General features: G+C 48.3%; 1 protein-coding gene across 1 annotated transcript in view; it reads right to left on the bottom strand.

Annotated features, from left to right (window-relative positions):
- ACAP1 (ArfGAP with coiled-coil, ankyrin repeat and PH domains 1) overlaps positions 1 to 25,213 on the bottom strand; it is a 273,447-nt gene that overhangs the window by 125,538 nt on the left and 122,696 nt on the right. The window contains exons 10-12 of the mRNA XM_083185916.1: positions 21,781 to 21,890; positions 21,447 to 21,495; positions 8,549 to 8,649 (exon numbers count right to left, since the gene is read on the bottom strand). Of these exons, the coding sequence (XP_083042042.1) occupies positions 8,549 to 8,649; positions 21,447 to 21,495; positions 21,781 to 21,890 (260 nt within the window). The remainder of the gene's footprint in view (positions 1 to 8,548; positions 8,650 to 21,446; positions 21,496 to 21,780; positions 21,891 to 25,213) is intronic.

Here is a 25,213-nt window from a genome sequence, read left to right as displayed (position 1 = left end):
CACATGTATAAGACATGCTCCGACTCTGTCTGAAGCATACAGGACCTGTAACACGCAAATAACATGTATAAGACACGCTCTGACTCTGCTTGTAGTATACATGAACTGAACTTCTAATCTTCTATCCCCCGAACATCCCCTCTTCTCCCACTATCTCCATCAGCATTGGTGAAACCGAGATCACGTCCACCGACCAAACGCGCTGCCTCGGTGTCATCATTGACTCCTCTCTCTCTTTCACCCCCCACATTCGTGCTCTCTCACAGTCTTGCCGCTTTCACCTACGCAACATCTCACGCATCAGACCATTCCTCTCCACTGACGCGACCAAAATTCTCATTTACTCTCTTGTCATCTCCCGCCTTGACTACTGCAACATCCTTCTCTCTGGGCTACCTCTCACCCGCCTCGCACCTCTCCAATCTATTCTTAACGCTGCTGCTAGGCTCATCTTCCTCTCCCGCCGCTCTACCTCCGCCTCCCCCCTCTGTCTATCTCTTCACTGGCTCCCCATTCCTTTCCGGGTTCTCTTTAAACTCCTCACCACCACCTACAAGGCTCTCTCCTCCTCCACAGCTCCCTACCTCTCTTCACTGATCTCTATCCACACTCCCTCCCGTCCTCTTCGCTCCATCGCTGGCCGCCGACTGACCTCTCACCTAATCACCTCCTCCCACTCCCGTGTCCAAGATTTCTCTCGCGCTGCCCCCCTGTACTGGAACAACCTCCCGCCACCCATCAGGCTTTCTGACTCCCTTACCTCCTTCAAGCGCTCCCTCAAAACCCACTTTTTTCGACTAGCCTATCCCTCCTCCTAACCCCTTTTTGATCCTCCTATCCTGCCTCCGTTCCCCTCAGTTCCTACTTATCCTATTGTATTTCGTTCGTCCACCCACCTATTTTTAGTATGTTAACTCTTATGAGCAGGGCCCTCCTTCCTCACGTACTCACCCTACCTCATTACCTCACCAGCGCTCCTGTCCTGTTCTTCCCTTCCTCTACTTCATCTTCAGTCTCCTTGACAATTTTGACACCTACTTCTGAACTGATGCTGATTTTAGTTCTACCAGCTATACCCCTATTTATACTGTATCTTTCAACACACCCTGTACGTTACCTTGTAATTTGTTTTTTTTTGTTTGCTATGTACGGCGCTGCGGACACCTTGCGGCGCCTTATAAATAAACATACTACTACTACTACTACTACTACATGACCTGTAACTCGTAAATCACATGTATAAGATACGCTCCAACTGTCTGCAGCATACATGACCTGTAACACGCAAATCACATGTATAAGACACGCTCCGACTCTGCCTGCAGTATACAGGACCTGTAACACGCAAATAACATGTATAAGACACGCTCTGACTCTGCTTGTAGTATACATGACCTGTAACACGTAAATCACATGTATAAGACACGCTCCAACTGTCTGCAGCATACATGACCTGTAACACGCAAATCACATGTATAAGACACGCTCCGACTCTGCCTGCAATATACATGAGCTGTAACACACAAATCACATGCCTGCAGCATACATGACCTGTAACAAACATATCACATGTGTAAGACACGCTCTGACTGCCTGCAGCATACATGACCTATAACACAGAAGTCACATGTGTAAGACATGCTCCACTCTACCTGCAGTATACATGACCTGAAACATGCAAATCACATGTATAAGACACGTTCTGATTGCCTGCAGTATACATGACCTGTAACACACATATCACATGTATAACACACGCTCTGACTCTGCCTGCAGCATACATGACCTGTAACACGCAAATCACATGTATAAGTCACGCTCTTACTCTGCCTGCAGCATAAATGAGCTGTAACACACAAATCACATGTATAAGACACGCTCTGACTGCCTGCAGTGTATATGCCCTGTAAAACACATATCACATGTATAAGACACGCTCCGACTCTGCCTGCAGCATACATGACCTATAACACACAAATCACATGTATAAGACACGCTTTGACTGCCTGCAGTATACATGCCCTATAACACGCAAATCACATGGGTAAGACATGCTCCGCTCTGCCTGCAGCATACATGACCTATAACATGCAAATTACACGTATAAGACATGCTCTGACTGTCTGCGGCATACATGACCAGTAAAATGGTCATGTGCAAAATGGGGAGATGTTAGCAAAAATGGGGAGCTGTTTAAGCGACTCATTAGCGGATTGGAGGAACTTGAAAGGAGTGCAGGAGAGGTGGAAAAAATTAAAAAGTGCAATACTAAAGGCAACAGACCTTTGTATCAAAAGGGTTAAGAAAAGTACCAGGAAAAGGAAGCCAGTGTGGTTTACTAAAGAGGTATCAACTAGTGTAAAAGCAAAAAAAATGGCCTTTAGGACATACAAGCAGACTCAAAATAATAATAACGACAAAGAAGTGTATCTTGCCAGACGCAAAGAGGCTAAGAAAGTGATCAGGCGTGCCAAGGCACAAGCTGAGGAGAAAATGGCTCAGTCAGTAGATAAAGGAAGCAAAACTTTTTTTAAGTATACAAGTGAAAGGAGAAAATCAAATGGAGGAATAATAAGACTGCGGACAGACACTGAGAATTTGGTGGAGGGAGAAAAGGCAATTGCAGATCATCTAAATAATTACTTTTGCTCCGTATTCACTATAGAAGGAGAAGGGAAGGGACCACAGTTAAGTTGCGAGGACAGTCGTAAAAATAAGGTAGATGGAAGTACATTTACTATGGAGAAAGTCCTAACAGAACTCTCAAGACTGAAAGTGAATAAATCAATGGGGCCAGACGGAGTGCATCCAAGGATACTAAAAGAACTAAAAGATGTGTTGGTAGCGCCATTAACAGATTTATTCAACCAGTCACTAGATACAGGTGCAGTTCCAGAGGACTGGAAAAGAGCAAATGTAGTTCCACTGCACAAAAGCGGAAGCAAAGAAGAAGCAAGTAACTACAGACCAGTGAGCCTTACATCAGTAGTAGGGAAAATAATGGAAACTCTATTAAAAGAAAGAATAGTGGAATATCTTAAATTAAACAACTTACAGGATCCAAAACAGCATGGTTTTACTGCAGGGAGATCATGCCAAACAAGTCTCATTGACTTTTTTGACTCCGTGACCAAAACACTAGATGAAGGGGGGGCTGTAGATGTGGCATATCTAGACTTTAGTAAGGCATTTGAAGTGTGGGATTGAATTATAAAACAATTAAATGGATAAGAACCTGGTTGCAGGATAGGAAACAGACAGTTGTAGTAAATGGAGTGCATTCTATGGAGGGACATGTTACCAGTGGAGTACCCCAGGGATCTGTACTTGGACCAGTGCTCTTTAATATCTTTGTTAGTGACATTGCAAATGGTATTGAAGGGAATGTATGCCTTGTTGCAGATGACACAAAGATGTGCAACAGAGTAGACACACCAGGAGGGGTAAATCAAATGACTGATGATCTAAGTAAACTTGAGAATTGGTCAAGAGAATGGCAACTACAGTTTAATGCTAAAAAATGCAAAATTATGGACTTGGGACTCAAAAAACCCAAAGGCTCAATATAGTATCAAGGGTACTATAATGGAAACTACTGAGGAGGAAAGAGATCTAGGAGTCACTATTTCAAGTGACTTAAAGGCAGGGAGGCAATGTAACAAAGCAATGAGGAAGGCAAGTCAGATGCTTGGTTGCATAGGGAGAGGTATCAGCAGTAGAAAGAAAGAAGTAATAATGCCACTGTATAGGTCATTGGTACGACCTCATCTGGAATACTGTGTCCAGTTCTGGAGGCCATATCTCCAGAAGGATATAAATACATTAGAGACTGTACAAAGAAGAGCAACTAAAATGGTGCATGGCCTACATCACAAAACGCACCAGGAAAGACTAAAAGATCTTAACATGTATAGTTTGGAGCAGAGAAGGGAAAGGGGGGACATGATAGAAACTTTCACATATATCAAGGGTTTTAACATAGTACAGGTGGGAGACATTCTTCACAGGAAGAGGAGCAACAGAACACGAGAACATGCACTGACACTAGAGGGAGGAAGGTACAGGTGGGAGACATTAGTCACAGGAGAGGAGCAGCAGAACACGAGGACATGCACTGACACTAGAGGGAGGAAGGTACAGGTGGGAGACATAAGTCACAGGAAGAGGAGCAGCAGAACACGAGGACATGCACTGACACTAGCGGGAGGAAGGTACAGGTGGGAGACATTAGTCACAGGAAGAGGAGCAGCAGAACACGAGGACACGCACTGACACTAGAGGGAGGAAGGTACAGGTGGGAGACATTAGTCACAGGAAGAGGAGCAGCACAACACGGAGACATGCACTGACACTAGAGGGAGGAGGGTACAGGTGGGAGACATTAGTCACAGGAGGAGGAGCAGCAGAACACGAGGACATGCACTGACACTAGGGGGAGGAAGGTACAGGTGGGAGACATTAGTCACAGGAAGAGGAGCAGCAGAACACGAGGACATGCACTGACACTAGGGGGAGGAAGGTACAGGTGGGAGACATTAGTCACAGGAAGAGGAGCAGCAGAACACGAGGACATGCACTGACACTAGAGGGAGGAAGGTACAGGTGGGAGACATTCTTCACAGGAAGAGGCGCAGCAGAACACGAGGACACGCACCGACACTAGAGGGAGGAAGGTACAGGTGGGAGACATTCTTCACAGGAAGAGGCGCAGCAGAACACGAGGACACGCACCGACACTAGAGGGAGGAAGGTACAGGTGGGAGACATTAGTCACAGGAAGAGGAGCAGCAGAACACGAGGACATGCACTGACACTAGAGGGAGGAAGGTACAGGTGGGAGACATTAGTCACAGGAAGAGGAGCAGCAGAACACGAGGACATGCACTGACACTAGGGGGAGGAAGGTACAGGTGGGAGACATTAGTCACAGGAAGAGGAGCAGCAGAACACGAGGACATGCACTGACACTAGAGGGAGGAAGGTACAGTTGGGAGACATTAGTCACAGGAAGAGGAGCAGCAGAACACGAGGACATGCACTGACACTAGGGGGAGGAAGGTACAGGTGGGAGATATTAGTCACAGGAAGAGGAGCAGCAGAACACGATGACACGCACTGACACTAGGGGGAGGAAGGTACAGGTGGGAGACATTAGTCACAGGAAGAGGAGCAACAGAACACGAGGACATGCACTGACACTAGAGGGAGGAAGGTACAGGTGGGAGACATTAGTCACAGGAAGAGGAGCAGCAGAACACGAGGACATGCACTGACACTAGAGGGAGGAAGGTACAGGTGGGAGACATTAGTCACAGGAAGAGGAGCAGCACAACACGGAGACATGCACTGACACTAGAGGGAGGAGGGTACAGGTGGGAGACATTAGTCACAGGAGGAGGAGCAGCAGAACACGAGGACATGCACTGACACTAGGGGGAGGAAGGTACAGGTGGGAGACATTAGTCACAGGAAGAGGAGCAGCAGAACACGAGGACATGCACTGACACTAGGGGGAGGAAGGTACAGGTGGGAGACATTAGTCACAGGAAGAGGAGCAGCAGAACACGAGGACATGCACTGACACTAGAGGGAGGAAGGTACAGGTGGGAGACATTAGTCACAGGAAGAGGAGCAGCAGAACACGGGGACATGCACTGACACTAGGGGGAGGAAGGTACAGGTGGGAGACATTAGTCACAGGAAGAGGAGCAGCAGAACACGGGGACATGCACTGACACTAGGGGGAGGAAGGTACAGGTGGGAGACATTAGTCACAGGAAGAGGAGCAGCAGAACACGAGGACATGCACTGACACTAGGGTGGGAGATATTAGTCACAGGAAGAGGAGCAGCAGAACACGATGACACGCACTGACACTAGGGGGAGGAAGGTACAGGTGGGAGACATTAGTCACAGGAAGAGGAGCAACAGAACACGAGGACAGGCACTGACACTAGAGGGAGAAAGGTACAGGTGGGAGACATTCGTCACAGGAAGAGGAGCAACAGAACACGAGGACATGCACTGACACTAGAGGGAGGAAGGTACAGGTGGGAGACATTAGTCACAGGAGAGGAGCAGCAGAACACGAGGACATGCACTGACACTAGAGGGAGGAAGGTACAGGTGGGAGACATTAGTCACAGGAAGAGGAGCAGCAGAACACGAGGACATGCACTGACACTAGGGGGAAGAAGGTACAGGTGGGAGACATTCTTCACAGGAAGAGGAGCAGCAGAACACGAGGACATGCACTGACACTAGAGGGAGGAAGGTACAGGTGGGAGACATTAGTCACAGGAAGAGGAGCAGCAGAACACGAGGACATGCACTGACACTAGGGGGAAGAAGGTACAGGTGGGAGACATTCTTCACAGGAAGAGGAGCAGCAGAACACGAGGACATGCACTGACACTAGAGGGAGGAAGGTACAGGTGGGAGACATTCTTCACAGGAAGAGGAGCAGTAGAACACGAGGACATGCACTGACACTAGAGGGAGGAAGGTACAGGTGGGAGACATTAGTCACAGGAAGAGGAGCAGCAGAACACGGAGACATGCACTGACACTAGAGGGAGGAGGGTACAGGTGGGAGACATTCTTCACAGGAAGAGGAGCAGCAGAACACGAGGACATGCACCGACACTAGGGGGAGGAAGGTACAGGTGGGAGACATTAGTCACAGGAAGAGGAGCAACAGAACACGAGGACACGCACTGACACTAGAGGGAGGAAGGTACAGGTGGGAGACATTAGTCACAGGAAGAGGAGCAGCAGAACACGAGGACATGCACCGACACTAGGGGGAGGAAGGTACAGGTGGGAGACATTAGTCACAGGAAGAGGAGCAACAGAACACGAGGACACGCACTGACACTAGAGGGAGGAAGGTACAGGTGGGAGACAGGTGGGAGACATTCTTCACAGGAAGAGGAGCAGCAGAACACGAGGACATGCACTGACACTAGGGGGAGGAAGGTACAGGTGGGAGACATTAGTCACAGGAAGAGGAGCAGCAGAACACGAGGACATGCACTGACACTAGAGGGAGGAAGGTACAGGTGGGGGACATTATTCACAGGAAGAGGAGCAGCAGAACACGAGGACATGCACTGACACTAGAGGGAGGAAGGTACAGGTGGGAGACAATAGTCACAGGAAGAGGAGCAGCAGAACACGAGGACATGCACTGACACTAGAGGGAGAAAGATTCAGGGGAAATGTGAGGAAGAATTACTTCACAGAAAGAGTAGTGGATAAGTGGAATAGCCTCCCATCAGAGCTGGTAGAAGCAAATACAGTAGTACAATGTAAACATGCTTGGGATAGGCATATTGATATCCTTACAAAGAAATAAGGATTAAAAAGGGCTGAGATTACCTGAAGGGTAAAAGGGGCAGATTAGATGGGCCAAATGGTTCTTATCTGCCGTCACGTTCTGTGTTTCTATGTAACATGCAAATTACACGTATAAGACATGCTCTGACTGTCTGCGGCATACATGACCAGTAACATGCAATTCCCCCGCAAACAGTTTCTTGGTACTTGGTGTAAGTTCAGATTCTGGATTTTCATTCCTTTTATTTTGTTTGAGTTTGTAATCATCTTTGTAACCATTTTGTATGTAAAGCTCTGACGTATTCTTATTTATTTATTTACAGTTTCTTATATAGCGCAGACAGATTCCGCAGCGCTGTACAGAGCATAGTTATAATCAAAAACACATAACAAATTACATTACAAGACAGTTTAGGACAAGTACATGGTTAATATGGATAGTTACATCAGGGGACAGGACACTGAAGCAATTATCAGGGTGGCAGTGGTTTATATATTCTAAGAAAGGCACATGAGGAGAGAGGGCCCTGCCAACGAGAGCTTACATTCTAAAGGGGAGGGTTAGACAGACAGGGGTAACACAGAAGGGGGAGAGGTGAGCATAAACAGTAGGTTAGGATGAGAGATGGTCAGAGGGTTGGAGGAGGTCAGCTTAGTCTTTAATATTTTAAGTCTAAAAGAGCGCTGGGTCATCCAGGAGTAGACATCAGAGAGACAGTTGGAGATATGAGTGAGGATAGGGGGAGAGAGATCAGGAGAGGATCGGTAGATTTTAGTATTATCAGCATAGAGGTGGTAGTGGAAGTTAAGTGAGCAAATAAGCTCACCCAGAGAGGACATGTAGAGATAGAGAAGAAGAGGGCCAAGAATAAAATGTTGGGGGACACCTATTATCAATGGAAGAGCAGGAGAGGTGAAGTCATTAGAGGTACAGATGGGCATCTTCAAAACAGACAGGGCAAGTACAGTATTCTTGGAATAAATCATTAATAATTCCAGTTCTGTATCTGTGTTCTCAGGATCAATGCCTAGAGCGGCCTTCTGCTACAGCCTTTGTATACCTTGTATTGTGTGTCTGGGGCGAACGCAAGCCGTGTGTCCACAGTGAACCTCAGATTGACGTATGTGGTGGAGCGACCGGTGGGTCCGTGACAATAATAATAACATAATGTCACTTATCTCTAAGAACAGACATCAGCTATTTACTCACTTTGCTGGCGACACAACTTCAAAGCAAAAACGCCTGTCCGCATCTGGGCACAACTTCACGGCGCAAAGTCGGAGGTCAACAACAACAATGGTGACAACGTTCTGGAAGAGGAAAGTCTTAGTGTTAGGCCTCCAACATACAGAACACAGTGGGGTAGACATATTCTGTGCGAGCTCAGCACCTGTGCTTCCGGATGAAGAGGTGGAATGGAGTCCTACTGGGGGTGTTCACATTTATACAAAGGGGCGTTTGGGTTATGAATTTAGATTTTGGCTTAGTTTTCACCTGATTGTCACCTGCCAAGTGTTGAATCTCATGTGTTTTGGACGGTATAAAGTGCGTCTGGAGGAGGGAGACAGTGTGGGACACACACATGCAACAAACTGACAAAACACATGACACACCAGTGGCAGTGACCAGTAGGAGTGCGCATGGGACTGTAGGCTCGGACATCTCTTATATATTTGGCTACATCTGTCACTCAAAATGTGTGAGTGTGTCTATAACGCTGGGTGATGCCCACACACACTCACATAGGCCCTTATTCTGATTCGAGCGGTACGGCCCGCGTGCGGCCGTACCGCCGATGTTTTCCGTCTGCACATGCGCAGAGGTCAATCTGCGCATGTGCAGGCGAATTCGCCGCACATAACGTTACTACGCCGCAAAGGGGGCGTATAGGGGAGTGAGGGGCTTCATGCCCTCATTTCCCTATGTATACGCCCCGCGTTTCATGGGCGTTCCCATGCAAACGCGGGGCGTATGCATGCTAATGAGGGTATGACGCCACTGATGGGGGCGGAAAGCTGACGTCGCCGGATGTCAGCTCTCAGCCCCCATACAAGCTTTCACACGGACGATTGTCCGTGTGGTCTCAGCTTGCGGGAGCTGCTGGGGCGTGCGGACCTGCCTTCGATGGTCGACGACCATCGAATGCAGGGGGCAGCTCCCACCATGGTGGAGGCGTACGCCCCACCATTTTTATGCGGATCGCCAGCCGTCCGTGTACGGACGGCCGTGGCGATCCGTCTCGTGGGCGGGGATTGGTTTGTGCGGCCGGAGCACCGTGTGCGGCTCTGGCCGCACCAACCAGAATAAGGGCCATAGTGACAGAGAACCAGCCCAGTGAGCCCACAGTGCCAGACACCCTCTGCCTCCCCATGCTGCCCAGCAAAGACACTGCTACCCCACAACCACCAGGTGAGCCCCCCAGCGATTCGCGGCACACACACCCCCCCTGCGACACCCCCGCCTCCTGCGATTCGCAACACCCCCCCCCGCGCAATTTGCGGATCCTCCCTTCCCGCGATTCACACCCCCTCTCCCTTGATTTGCCGACCCCCACACTCTCCCGCAATTCGCGGACCCCGGCGCCCCCCCCTCTGGCAATTTGCAGACCCCCCTGACCCCCTTCCGGCAATTCCACTCCCCTGCGGACCCCCGCGACCCCGCTCCCGCATTTCACGTACCCCGTGAGAATGGGGAATCCTGTACCGCCACAAGCAGGTGCCGCCCCTAGATGGGAAATCTGGCCCTAGCTGCCGCGCTGCAGGTTCCCCCACTGCCAGAAGTGACCCCACGGTCCTCTGCACCAGCGCCACAACTTTTATCAATGTCTTGCCCACATACCACTATTATACAGCCTCCTGCTCTCATACACCCCCTTACTCCCTCCCAGTGGGAGGAGACGCTCACCCACTGCCAGGAGCTGCATACTGTCCCCCACCCTTCTCCAGTTCTAGGGATGCCCATTGACCATCAATGATTTCAAATCATCGATGGTTTATGGCCGATGTTGAATACTTTTGCCATCGATGTGGGAGGACCAGATGGCTTCCCTACATCGATGGCAAAGGAGAACCGATCAAGTTTCAAATTTTTGTATGGTGCCACGACACGGAGCATAGCTCCGCCCCCCCCCCCCCCCCACACACACACACCCGACAGTTCCGCCACCGAGTTCTGATTGTCCCACGGCCTATTCAGTCACATATAATCACGGCGCTGCGAAACACTTGTGGCGCCTTATAAATAAAATTATAATAATAATAATAATAATAATGGATGACCATCGATAGCTACAACAATCGATGGTTATCCAAGTAATATTTTACTATTATCGATGGCAGGGTGCAAAATCGCCATCAATGCCAACCATCGATGGCGTCTGCACCAATGCCCATCCCTACTCTGCAACAGGCAAAAACCTTTACTACCCCTCATGCCCACACACCTCTATCACTGCCCTGCCTCCTGTTCTCCTGCCCCGTAACTTCCGCCAGTGGGGACCCGCTCACCCTGTGTTGCCCACATTCCCCTATCATGCTTTACCACCCAGCCTCCTCCTCTCATGCACCGTAACTCCCACCCAGTAGGAGGAGACACTGACTCAGGGCCACCGTCCTGTGCTGCCACGCTGGACCCTCACCCACTGGCAGAAGCTGCACAGTGTCCCCCACCCTCCTCTTTAGTCCCCCTTATGCCCACACACCCCTATCACTACCCAGCCTCCTGTTTTCCTGTGTCGTGACCTCCGCCAGTGGGGAGCTGTTGACTCAAAAACACCCTACTATACTATTGCACACACACACACACACACACACACCTAAACAACACGCACCCCCCCCCCCCACACACACACACACACTCACACAAATGTCATGGTACCCTCCACACTATCAATGTACATCTTACTCTGTAACTGCTTTTTAATTAAACAAAACAATACACACCCCCTTCCACATCATATGCTCTCTATTTAACACATTTCACCTATAACTCAAGTTGCAATACAGGCCATCTTTCATACAATTCTAACCATATTTCTCACAATACAAATGTTCACAAATTAAGGGGGCGCAGCCCCTTACGCCGGTGTGAAGAGCGCCCGTAGGGCGCGATGAATCACCTAGTGATAATATATGTATGGTATACTGTAATATAATGTTCAGTGCATCTGGTACACGTCTGTGATGTGTGATATGATAATATATGTATAGGATACTGTAATATAATGTTCGGTGTATCTGGTACACGTCTGTTATGTGTGATATAATATATGTATGGTATACTGTAATAATATAATGTACGGTGTAACTGGTACACGTCTGTGATGTGTGGTATGATAATATATGTATGGTATACTGTAATAATATAATGTTCGGTGTATCTGGTACACGTCTGTGATGTGTGGTATGATAGTATATGTATGGAATACTGTAATAATATAATGTACGGTGTAACTGGTACACGTCTGTGTTGTGTGGTATGATAATATATGTATGGTATACTGTAATAATATAATGTACGGTGTAACTGGTACACGTCTGTGATGTGTGGAATGATAATATATGTATGGTATACTGTAATAATATAATGTTCGGTGTAACTGGTACACGTCTGACGTGTGACATGATAGTATATGTATGGTATACTGTAATAATATAATGTTCGGTGTATCTGGTACACGTCTGTGATGTGTGGTATGATAATATATGTATGGTATACTGTAATATAATGTTCGGTTTATCTGGTACACGTCTGTTATGTGTGATATAATATATGTATGGTATACTGTAATAATATAATGTACGGTGTAACTGGTACACGTCTGATGTGTGGTATGATAATATATGTATGGTATATTGTAATAATATAATGTGCGATGTAACTGGTACACGTCTGTGATGTGTGGTATGATAGTATATGTATGGTATACTGTAATAATATAATGTATGGTGTATCTGGTACACGTCTGTGATGTGTGGTATGATAATATATGTATGGTTTACTGTAATAATATAATGTATGGTGTATCTGGTACACGTCTGTGATGTGTGGTATGATAATACTGTATATGTATGGTATAATGTAATAATATAATGTACGGTGTAACTGGTACATGTCTGTGATGTGTGGTATGATAATATATGTATGGTATACTGTAATAATATAATGTACAGTGTAACTGGTACACGTCTGTGATGTGTGGTATGATAGTATATGTATGGTATACTCTAATAATATAATGCACGGTGTAACTGGTACACGTCTGTGATGTGTGGTATGATAGTAGATGTATGGTATACTGTAATAATATAATGTATGGTGTAACTGGTACACCTCTGTGATGTGTGGTATGATAATATATGTATGGTATACTGTAATAATATAATGTTCGGTGTATCTGGTACACGTCTGTTATGTGTGATATAATATATGTATGGAATACTGTAATAATATAATGTACGGTGTAACTGGTACATGTCTGTGATGTGTGGTATGATAGTATATGTATGGTATACTGTAATAATATAATGTACGGTGTAACTGGTACACGTCTGTGATGTGTGGTATAATAATATATGTATGGTATACTGTAATAATATAATGTGCGGTGTATCTGGTACACGTCTGTGATGTGTGGTATGATAATATATGTATGGTATACTGTAATAATATAATGTGCGGTGTAACTGGTACACGTCTGTGATGTGTGGTATGATAATATATGTATGGTATACTGTAATAATATAATGTACGGTGTAACTGGTACACGTCTGTGATGTGTGGTATGAGAATACTGTATATGTATGGTATAATGAGATTTATGTCTTACCTGGTAAATCTCTTTCTTCGAGGACATCAGGGGCCACAGCTTTACTTTGGTAATAGGAGTGGGAGTGAGCTCCAGCACCCTAGAGGATAACTTTAACTGCCTCCCAGGCAGTCAGGCTCCTCCCCTCCTATACCCCGCCTCCAGGCCACGGACCTCAGTTTTTTAACAAGCCATGGCAGGAGACAGGAGAGAAGGAAGAGAAGCACCACACAGAGACACATTCTGAAACATGTTAGTACCCTCAACAGAGGAGTAATATATATATAACCAGTGAAACGTAACTTGTAACGTAACTGAAGCAGGCGCGGCAGGGAGGGATCCCTGTGGCCCCTGATGTCCTCGAAGAAAGAGATTTACCAGGTAAGACATAAATCTCATTTTCTCCTTCGGGAGACATCAGGGGCCACAGCTTTACTTTGGGACGTCCTAAAGCAGCCACCTATGGGTGGGGACGCGCCTGCGCCGCAGCCAACACGCTCTGCCCGAAGGCAGAGTCCTGGGAGGCAAAAGTATCAAAAGCGTAAAAACGCACAAAAGTAGCAGCTGACGACCATGTCGCAGCTCTGCAAACTTGCTCAGCTGTAGCACCGCCCCGAACAGCCCAAGACGCTCCCACAGACCTAGTGGAATGTGCCCGGATACCAGCCGGAACCGGGAGAGAGGCACCCAGGTATGCCTGCCGGATGACAGAACGAAGCCAGCGGGCAATAGTCTGTTTAGTGGCCGGCCATCCCCTCTTTTGAAAGCCATACAGCACAAAGAGGGAGTCCGTCTTGCGAAAGGACCGGGAGCGGCGCACATAGATGCGCAGCGCCCGTACAACATCCAAGGATGATTGATCCAAAGATGCATCTGGCCCTTGAAAGGCCGGAACCACGATTTCCTGGTTAACGTGGAAACTGGACACCACTTTTGGTAAGTGAGAAGGGACAGTACGAAGAACCGCCCGGTCATTGTGTAAGACCAGGAAGGGGGACTTACAAGACAGGGCAGACAGATCGGACACCCTCCGAGCTGATGCTATTGCCAACAAGAAAACCGTTTTCCAGGTAAGCCAACACAGGTCCACTGACCGCAAAGGCTCAAACGGTGGTTTCTGGAGTGCAGATAGCACAAGGGAAAGGTCCCACGGAGCAACCGGGGGGACAAAGGGAGGCTGGATACGCAGAACCCCCTGCATGAATGTGCGGACATCCCGCAACAGTGCTAATCGTCGGCGAAACAAGATGGACAAAGCCGAGACTTGAACCTTCAAGGTAGATAAGCGCAATCCAGCCTCCAGGCCCTTCTGCAAGAAGGATAGAATCCGAGCCAAGCGGTAAGACTTAGGATTGAAGTGGCGAGTCCTACACCAAACGAAGTAAGCCCTCCAAACCCGATGATAAGCTCTCGCAGAGGAAGCCTTTCTTGCTCTAAGCATAGTGGAAATTACTCGAGCATTAAACCCCCTAGATCTCAAGAGGGAGGTCTCAACAGCCACCCCGTCAAAGCCAGACGCCTCAGGTCTGGATGCAGACACGGACCCTGAGAGAGAAGGTCCCGACGCAGAGGCAAGCGGATCGGGGGGGCCACCGACAGAGCCTGGAGGTCTGAGAACCAGACTCGTCTGGGCCAATACGGGGCCACGAGGATCAATGTGCCTCCCTCCGCCTTCAGCTTGCGAATCAGTCGCAAGAGGAGGGAGAATGGCGGGAAGGCATACATCAGCCTGAACGGCCACGGAGCGGACAGAGCATCCACCAAGATGGCGGCCGGGTCGCGGGCCCTGGCTCCGTAAGAGGGAACCTTGTGGTTGTGTTGAGAGGCCATCAAGTCCACCTCGGGTAAGCCCCACCGATGTACCAGCATCTGGAAAACCTCCTGATGGAGGGACCATTCGCCGGCATTCAGTGTTTGACGGCTTAGGTAGTCCGCTTCCCAATTCTGGACTCCCGGAATAAAGACCGCCGATAGAGCTGGAATCTTCTTTTCCGCCCACTGAAAGATGCGGGATGTTTCCATCATTGCCGCCCTGCTTCGGGTGCCCCCCTGGTGGTTGATATAAGCCACTGTGGTGGAATTGTCCGACTGGACCTGCACCGGACGACCCCTCAGCCAGGGTTCTGCCAGGCAAAGGGCTCGGAAGACCGCCCTCAGTTCGAGGACATTGATTTGGAGCTTGGCCTCCGATGCAGACCAAAGGCCCTGGAAAGACCTCTGGCAAGTGACCGCTCCCCACCCGCGGAGACTGGCGTCCGTAGTGAGAAGGGTCCACTGATGGATCCAGAATGGGCGTCCCAACGAGAGGTTCTGGTCTAGGAGCCACCACGAAAGAGAGAGACGGGTTGTCGGTGATAAGGTTATCACCTGAGATCGGAGAGAGAGGTAGGATCCCGACCACTTGGAGAGGATCTCCTTCTGAAGGGGGCGGGAATGGAACTGGGCATATTCTGCCATGTCGAAAGTCGACACCATGGAACCCAGTACCTTCATGCAGGCATGTATGGACACCCGTCGAGGATGGAGGAGCCGACGGACTCTGGACTGTAGAATCAGACGACGGTCCTCCGGCAGGTAGATCCTCTGATGGATGGTGTCCAACCTGGCCCCTAGGTGAACCATCGACTGTGCCGGAATCAATGAGGACTTGACCCAATTGATGATCCAGCCGTGTCGCTCCAGAAGCTGTATTACCACCCTCAGGTGGTCCTGGAGGAGTTCTGCAGACGGAGCAAGAATCAACAGGTCGTCCAGATATGGGAGTATCCGGATCCCCTGGTTGCGCAGACTGCTGCCCATTACTGCCATCACCTTTGTGAACACCCGGGGAGCAGTAGATAGACCGAATGGTAGGGCTCGGAACTGGAAATGTTGGTCCAGGATGGCAAAGCGCAGGAACCGCTGGTGTTCTGGGCGAATGGGGATGTGTAAGTACGCATCCTGAATATCCAGGGATGCCATGAAGTCTCCTGGCTGAAGGGCCAGGACAATGGAGCGCAGAGTCTCCATCCTGAATTTTGGGACCCGTACAAACTTGTTTAACTTCTTCAGGTTGAGAATGGGCCTGTAGGAACCGTTTGGTTTCCTGACCAAGAAGAGGCTGGCGTAAAACCCCGAACCCCTTTGGGACAAGGGGACGGGTATGATGACCCCTGTTTGAAGCAAACGTTGGACTGCCAGTTCTAGCGCTTTGCGCTTTTCCGGGTCTGATGGAAGACTCGTGGAAAAGAACGATGTTGGTGGGCGATGCCAAAAAGTTAATGAGTAGCCCCGAGAGACCACCTCCTGAACCCACGCGTCTGTGGTGGATTCCAACCAGATGGGGGAAAACTCCGCCAGGCGACCGCCCACCCTGGGGTCCTCCTGGTGGGGGCCCCCCCCGTCATGCAGCGGGCTTGTCCGCCGGCTTAGGGTCAGGGCGTCTTGTGGCCCAGGGACGTCTGCCCCTAGCACGGGAGGATCTGCCTCCCTGGGAAGATCTGGAGGAGAAGGACTGTCCTCTACCACGGCCCTGAAACCGAAAGGACTGAAAGGCCGGCCGGGGCCGTGTAGTCGGGGTGGATGGTAGGAAGGCAGTCTTTGATGCTGCCACCGTAGCCACCATCCTGTCCAGCTCAGGACCAAACAAGAGGGAACCATCGAATGGAAGGGCTTCCAAGGCCCTCTTCGAATCCGTGTCCGCCTTCCAGGAGCGCAACCAAAGTGATCTGCGAGCAGCCACTGCTGAAGCGGACACCCTGGAAGAGAGAGTAGCGGAATCAAGCGCCGCTTCGCCTAAGTAGAGGGCAGCCTGATGTATCAATTCTATAGTCGGCAGAAGGGTATCTGCTGGGGCCCCCTCAGACACCCCTGTTTTGAGGGCAGCGGTCCATTTAGTTAGAGCCATAGCCACCCAGGCTGACGCCAGGGCCGGCCTGCCCGCTGCCCCTGCCGTGGTGTATATCAGCTTCAGGAAGTTTTCCAACTTCCTATCCGCCGTATCCTTAAGAGACGCTGTAGGTATGGGCAACAAGGAGGCTTTAACCAGTTTTGCCACATGAGCGTCTACCCTGGGGGCTGTCTCCCAGGGGATCCTGTCCTCCTGGGGGAGAGGATAGAGGAAGGAGAAACGTTTGTGAATGATAAACTTCCTATTAGGGACCTCCCAAGCTTCCTTAATGACCGAGTCCAGGTTATCGGACTTGGGAAAGCGACTGAAGGAGCGTTTAGGGCGCTTAAAGATAGGGCCCGACTCCGCAGGCGGGTCAGCCTGGTCGTCTACTAGCAGGACCTTCTTAACCGCTGTAATCAGGCCTGGTACATCAAGGCGAGACGGGGGGTCCTCTCCAACACAGGCATCCCCTATGTCAGCGGCGACGTCAATGGCGTCATCGACTGCCTCCTCCACATAGTCATCATCATCATCGACATCGTCTTGCTCCTCCTCCTCATCGTCAGTATCCTGCCCGAGGAGGGGGCGGAGTGGCGACGGTCTTCTAACTAAAAGCCTGCGTGTATCTGCGGGCAGTGGACCCTCCCCCTGGGCATCCAATGTTGGGGGGGCTGCACTCGCTGCCGATGAGGACGGCATGGACCGCTGGGGCAGCGCAGCCGAGACTTTATCAACTAGCTGCGCCATCATCTGCACAAGGGATGAGGCCCAAGCAGGCTCCTGAGAGGGGGCCGGAGGCGTGGGCAGCGCCTGCGCATTGTAGCAGCCTGCGCATACGCCGTCCTGTACATAGTCCAGGGGAGATAGGCCCGCATTACAGGCTGTGCATGACAGCAATGCTGGGGCGTCCCCCTTTTTGGACTTGCTCTTTGGCATAACTACTGTAAGTACAGGAGGGCTGAGTACAAAAAGACACCAAATACACTACTGCAGCAGCTATTGGGTTAATAAGCACACATATACAGCAAGCATACAGAGGCATACAATGCAAATAGAAAGTCAATGGCACTAGGCTCTTGCAGCAGCTATGGCTGACTGGAGCACTAAATAACTGTGACCTGTGTCCCGCAGGAGAGGTACAGGGGGGACTTGCCCAAGCCTCCTGGCAGTGAAAGAGTGGAACCCCGGGTGGCACTGGAGCTTCTCCGTGTCCCTCCTCACGTGCAGCCAGGCAGACAGGAAGGGATGTCAGTGGCGGGAACTCTCTGTGCGCCAAGCACAGTTCCCTGCCTACTGTCCCCGGGGGAGGGGCTGATGTGGGGGGAGCCTCCTCCCCCTGCTAACAAATGGCCATAGGGAAGGTGTCCACATGCAGCGCTGGTAAAATGGCGGGGATCCGGCGCGCGCCGGGCGGCCCCGCATACCAGCGCTGCTGCCCACAAACTAGTTTCCCTGGTGGTCCAGCGGGACGGGCGGCGAGCCGGCCGACCGCTTGCTAGCACAGCCGGCGGTCACCCCTCGCCGGCTGTAGCAGCCATCTCTATGCGCCTCGCTGCGCTATCGCACACGCTCCCGGCGGGGAGCGTGTCTTACCCACAGTGCCGTCCCGGTTCTCTGAAGCGGGCGCCTGTGGTCCCCGGCGTCCGGCTGTGGCTGTAGGCTCCCCAGTGCCCGGGGGCCGCTGCAGGTCCCCACCCGCGGGTGGCGATGCAGCGCCGGACCCGGGTGTTGGAGCCAGCAGTGCAGGGGTCTATTCAGACCCCCAGCGCTGCTGCTCTGACACTTACAGTGCAAAAAAAAAAAAAAAAAATTAAAGTTATGGCTGCTAAATAGCAGCCCCTCTTTTGGGTGCATCTGGCTCCTGCCAGCACCCTAGAAAAACTGAGGTCCGTGGCCTGGAGGCGGGGTATAGGAGGGGAGGAGCCTGACTGCCTGGGAGGCAGTTAAAGTTATCCTCTAGGGTGCTGGAGCTCACTCCCACTCCTATTACCAAAGTAAAGCTGTGGCCCCTGATGTCTCCCGAAGGAGAAAATGTAATAATATAATGTACGGTGTAACTGGTACATGTCTGTGATGTGTGGTATGATAATATATGTATGGTATACTCTAATAATATAATGCACGGTGTAACTGGTACACGTCTGTGATGTGTGGTATGATAGTATATGTATGGTATACTGTAATAATATAATGTACGGTGTAACTGGTACACGTCTGTGATGTGTGGTATGATAATATATGTATGGTATACTGTAATAATATAATGTACGGTGTAACTGGTACACGTCTGTGATGTGTGGTATGATAATACTGTATATGTATGGTATAATGTAATAATATAATGTAAGGTGTAACTGGTACATGTCTGTGATGTGTGGTATGATAGTATATGTATGGAATACTGTAATAATATAATGTGCGGTGTAACTGGTACACGTCTGTGATGTGTGGTATGATAATATATGTATGGTATACTGTAATAATATAATGTTCAGTGTATCTGGTACACGTCTTTGATGTGTGATTTGATAGTATATGTATGGTATACTGTAATAATATAATGTACAGTGTAACTGGTACATGTCTGTGATGTGTGGTATGATAGTATATGTATGGAATACTGTAATAATATAATGTGCGGTGTAACTGGTACACGTCTGTGATGTGTGGTATGATAGTATATGTATGGAATACTGTAATAATATAATGTGCGGTGTAACTGGTACACGTCTGTGATGTGTGGTATGATAATATATGTATGGTATACTGTAATAATATAATGTTCAGTGTATCTGGTACACGTCTTTGATGTGTGATTTGATAGTATATGTATGGTATACTGTAATAATATAATGCACGGTGTAACTGGTACACGTCTGTGATGTGTGGTATGATAGTATATGTATGGTATACTGTAATAATATAATGTATGGTGCAACTGGTACACGTCTGTGATATGTGATATGATAGTATATGTATGGTATACTGTAATAATATAATGTACGGTGTAACTGGTACACGTCTGTGATGTGTGGTATGATAATATATGTATGGTATACTGTAATAATATAATGTGCGGTGTAACTGGTACACGTCTGTGATGTGTGGTATGATAATATATGTATGGTATACTGTAATAATATAATGTACGGTGTAACTGGTACACGTCTGTGATGTGTGGTATGATAATATTGTATATGTATGTATGGTATACTGTAATAATATAATGTTCAGTGTATCTGGTACACGTCTGTGATGTGTGATATAATAATATATGTATGGTATACTGTAATAATATAATGTACGGTGTAACTGGTACACGTCTGTGATGTGTGGTATGATAATATTGTATATGTATGGAATACTGTAATAATATAATGTACGGTGTAACTGGTACACGTTTGTGATGTGTGGTATGATAATATATGTATGGTATACTGTAATAATATAATGTACAGTGTAACTGGTACACGTCTGTGATGTGTGGTATGATAGTAGATGTATGGTATACTGTAATAATATAATGTACGGTGTAACTGGTACACGTCTGTGGTGTGTGATATGATAGTATATGTATGGTATACTGTAATATAATGTACGGTGTAACTGGTACACGTCTGTGATGTGTGGTATGATAGTATATGTATGGTATACTGTAATAATATAATGTACGGTGTAACTGGTACATGTCTGTGATGTGTGGTATGATAGTATATGTATGGTATACTGTAATAATATAATGTACAGTGTAACTGGTACACGTCTGTGATGTGTGGTATGATAGTAGATGTATGGTATACTGTAATAATATAATGTACGGTGTAACTGGTACATGTCTGTGATGTGTGGTATGATAGTATATGTATGGTATACTGTAATATAATGTACGGTGTAACTGGTACACGTCTGTGATGTGTGGTATGATAGTATATGTATGGTATACTGTAATATAATGTACGGTGTAACTGGTACACGTCTGTGATGTGTGGTATGATAATATTGTATATGTATGTATGGTGTACTGTAATAATATAATGTACGGTGTAACTGGTACACGTCTGTGATGTGTGGTATGATAGTATATGTATGGTATACTGTAATATAATGTGCGGTGTAACTGGTACACGTCTGTGATGTGTGGTATGATAATATATGTATGGTATACTGTAATAATATAATGTACGGTGTAACTGGTACACGTCTGTGGTGTGTGGTATGATAATATTGTATATGTATGTATGGTGTACTGTAATAATATAATGTTACTACCTGACAGCTGTAGGTGCAGTCCCATCACCTTCCAGTGGGCCATAAGCCTACATTTGGGAGCAGGTTATTCGATGCCCCAACGTTCTTGGTCGTAGCTGTTTACAGCTATTATTGGGGCATTTCTGGAAACCAGTTACTGGGGTAAATATCTTGGTACTCACCAGTTTCTTCTGATAGACCAGTTGATTATTCTGAATAGAAAACCAGCGACTGCAAGAATGGAGAGAAGTACGAGATATCACTACTGTAGGACCCAGAAATACCTCTGTCTCTAGTCTCCTACCACCCACACCTTGCTCTGCACCCTGCACCCATCAACCCAAAAGCTCACCCTGATCCAAATAAGAAGATTTATATTTCCCCAACTATAGACTTTCTCTCCCTTCCCTGATACACTGATTTGTCTTCTCAGTCCTCTCTTCAGTTCTCCATGGACCCCCCTCCACCCTTTCTCCGAATCTCTGCCTTTCCTCAATCTTTCAGCTTCTTACTCACCGGCTCCAGGTCTTGAATGTGTTACTGGCCCGCTTGAAGAGGTAACCTTCAATCACAACCTCTGAGGTGTCTCCTTCACTTTGATGGATGGCATCCTCGTCTGATACTTCCTGGAGAGAGTGAGAAGACTTCTATGTCAGTAAGTGAGGAGAAGTCCTCTATGTCAGTAAGTGAGGAGAAGTCCTCTATGTCAGTAAGTGAGGAGAAGTCCTCTATGTCAGTAAGTGAGGAGAAGTCCTCTATGTCAGTAAGTGAGGAGAAGTCCTCTATGTCAGTAAGTGACAAGACCTCCATGTCAGTAAGTGAGGAGAAGTCCTCTGTGTCAGTAAGTGAGGAGAAGTCCTCTATGTCAGTAAGTGAGAAGACCTCTATGTCACCTTCTATGGAGGGATTGTCACTGAGATTCATGATCCGAGAAAGCAACCAAGGGCATAAAGGCTTTTTCGTTTATACAAAAGTCAGTGGGAAGACCCTAGGTCCTAGTGCTAGAGCACAACAGTAACCTACCATAGACTTAGTTGTGAGAAGTGCTGGGGGTCCAGCTAGGGCACATGGTATTTGTGAATAGAGGAGCTTGATACCACACCAATACTCACAGCCTCAGTCAATGCCCAGTTCTCATCAATGTAGGCCAGTTCCACAGTACACATGTACAGCTATATAGTATTATATACAATAAGGGCTAATAAGGTTACCCCCCTGAGCCCACCTAAGCAATATATAAAGCTGTATTCCAGGTCATTTATACTGCCAAATAAAAAGGTGGGAACATATACAGAACCGGGCACAGTATATAGATGAGGCCGCACCAGTGACCTATACAGAACTGGGCACAGTATCTAGATGAGGCTGCACCAGTGACCTATACAGAACTGGGCACAGTATCTAGATGAGGCCGTACCAGTGACCTATACAGGACTAGGCACAGTATCTAGATGAGGCCGCACCAGTGACCTATACAGAACTGGGCACAGTATCTAGATGAGGCCGCACCAGTGACCTATACAGAACCGGGCACAGTATATAGATGAGGCCGTACCAGTGACCTATACAGGACTAGGCACAGTATATAGATGAGGCCGTACCAGTGACCTATACATCCTCCCATTCTATCCTTTCTAAAAAGTGTATATCCTAGTGTAGCTAGTCTCGTTGCATATTCATATTTAGTTGAGTTCATGCTTTGTCATTATTGCAATTATCCTAAGTTGCTGGCAGAGACCGCCCTTGTTAATTTGATGCCTTTGGAAATATTTTAGTTGGAGGCCCTGAGCGCCGTTGCTATTTCTGCCCCAACTCATTGCAGCTTATTCACATTACACCACACCAAATTGTTCCTTATTCACACTGCACCACACAGTAGTGTCCTTTATACCCAGTATGCCACATACTCTTACGCACTTAATGCAACACAGTTATACCCCTTACACATTATGCCACACATTAATAATGTCCTTATACACACAATGCCATATAGAATTGCCACTTACACATATTACAACTCAATCCCTGCCCACCTACACCCCGTGCGCAGCATTCCCGCGGCCTGGACTATGCAGATACTGAAGCCTGAGCTGGCTGCATGGAGTCCGTCAATGCAATCTTATTCTGTAGGACTCCGCAAAGGCACATTGGAGTAGGAGGGCATGCACAGCATCCCTTCTCATAGGAGGTGGCCATTTGTGTTACTGCCCATGGCTGCCTCCACTGTCTCTGCTCCCCGCACTGGCAATCCCGCTGCTGTTGGCTCAGTTACATAAGCTGCATGCATCTAGGCCAGTGATTTTCAACATTTTTTACCTTGCGGCACACGAAATATGATTTTACAATTGCCCAGACACCATGAGATCCCCACAGGGCAAACCACATTGGCCCCCACTGGAAAAACACAAACCTATTGGCCCCATATAAAAAACAAACACACTGGTAGCAAAATAAAATACATTGGCCCTTTACATGAAAAGAAGAGACCAGTAAATACCAGTTGAACTGGTGGTGGCTGTAGACTGGTCTGGGCATCTCTAGATCTGGGGCACACCGGAGAACAGCTGAGGGCACGCTAGTGTAACACGGCAGAGTGGTTGCAAAACCCTGATCTAGGCATTCTGCCAACAGAGCCGGCCCTAGTCATAGGCATACTAGGCAAATGCCTAGGGCGGCAGCCTATGCAGAGAGGCGACCTTGTTAGAGAGGTGCTCTAGGCAACCATCTCCATGGCAACCGGCAACAGGCTGTCTTGTCCCCTGCAGCCACTGTCCCTAGAGGAAGAGTGCGTCCTGAAGTCCCGGTCAGTGGGTCCCCGCTGCTGAAAGGAGCCTGGCGCTGTGTTAGTGTGCCAAAGGGAGCTGGCAATCACTGACCTGCTCCATCGGAGTGCCTGCAGCACTAGAGCCACGTGCATTTTGGAGGGGGCACCCAGGCACGTGCCCCACCTTTCATTTCTGTCACTTTTAAACACCTCCTCTTAATGCTGCTGCCACCTGCTGGGGCTTAATGTCATGATCATCATCTATTGACTGCCCCGGCGTGAGAAACAGAAGACAGGAGGAGCGGACTGTGACCCGCTGCTGAGTGTCCGGCCAGTACCCTGCTGCAACCTCCGCCATGGGACCACAGCCACTGCTGCCTCCATGGGACCCATTGTTTCCTGGCACTAGCCATCAGAAACCCTTCTGCCTTAGGTACAATTGTAGTAAAGAAGGGGAGGGTTCAGCACAACAAGCGTGGGTGGGGGACACACATACCTGTATCAACCCTCTCCTCTCCCTCTCCCCCCACTCTCTTTCCCTGTCTCTCTGCACTCTCCTCCTCTCTCTCTGTTCTGTTCTGTCCTCCTTTCCCTGTCTCTCTGCACTCTCCTCCTTTCTTTCTCTCTCTCTCTCTCTCTGCACTCTCCTCCACACTCTCTGCTGTATTCTCTCTCTCTCCTACTTTCTTTAATGTAGTGTAGTGTAATTTCTCAGTAATATAGTGTAGGGTATAGAGGGGTCAGTAATGTAGTGTAGGGTATAGAGGGGTCAGTAATATAGTGTAGGGTATAGAGGGGTCAGTAGTGTAGTGTAGGGTATAGAGGGGTCAGTAATACAGTGTAGGGTATAGAGGGGTCAGTAGTGTAGTGTATGGTATAGAGGGGTCAGTAATATAGTGTAGGGTATAGAGGGGTCAGTAATATAGTGTAGGGTATAGAGGGGTCAGTAATGTAGTGTAGGGTATAGAGGGGTCAGTAATATAGTGTAGGGTATAGAGGGGTCAGTAGTGTAGTGTAGGGTATAGAGGGGTCAGTAATATAGTGTATGGTATAGAGGGGTCAGTAATATAGTGTAAGGTATAGAGGGGTCAGTAATATAGTGTAGGGTATAGAGGGGTCAGTAATATAGTGTAGGGTATAGAGGGGTCAGTAATATAGTGTAGGGTATAGAGGGGTCAGTAGTGT

This window comes from Crinia signifera, chromosome 4, assembly GCF_055691185.1.
Source record: "Crinia signifera chromosome 4, ASM5569118v1, whole genome shotgun sequence".
In the NCBI taxonomy this organism is placed as follows: Eukaryota; Metazoa; Chordata; class Amphibia; order Anura; family Myobatrachidae; genus Crinia; species Crinia signifera.
The sequence above is the reverse complement of the archived record's forward strand: the minus strand, read 5'-3'. Positions and strand labels throughout refer to the sequence as shown.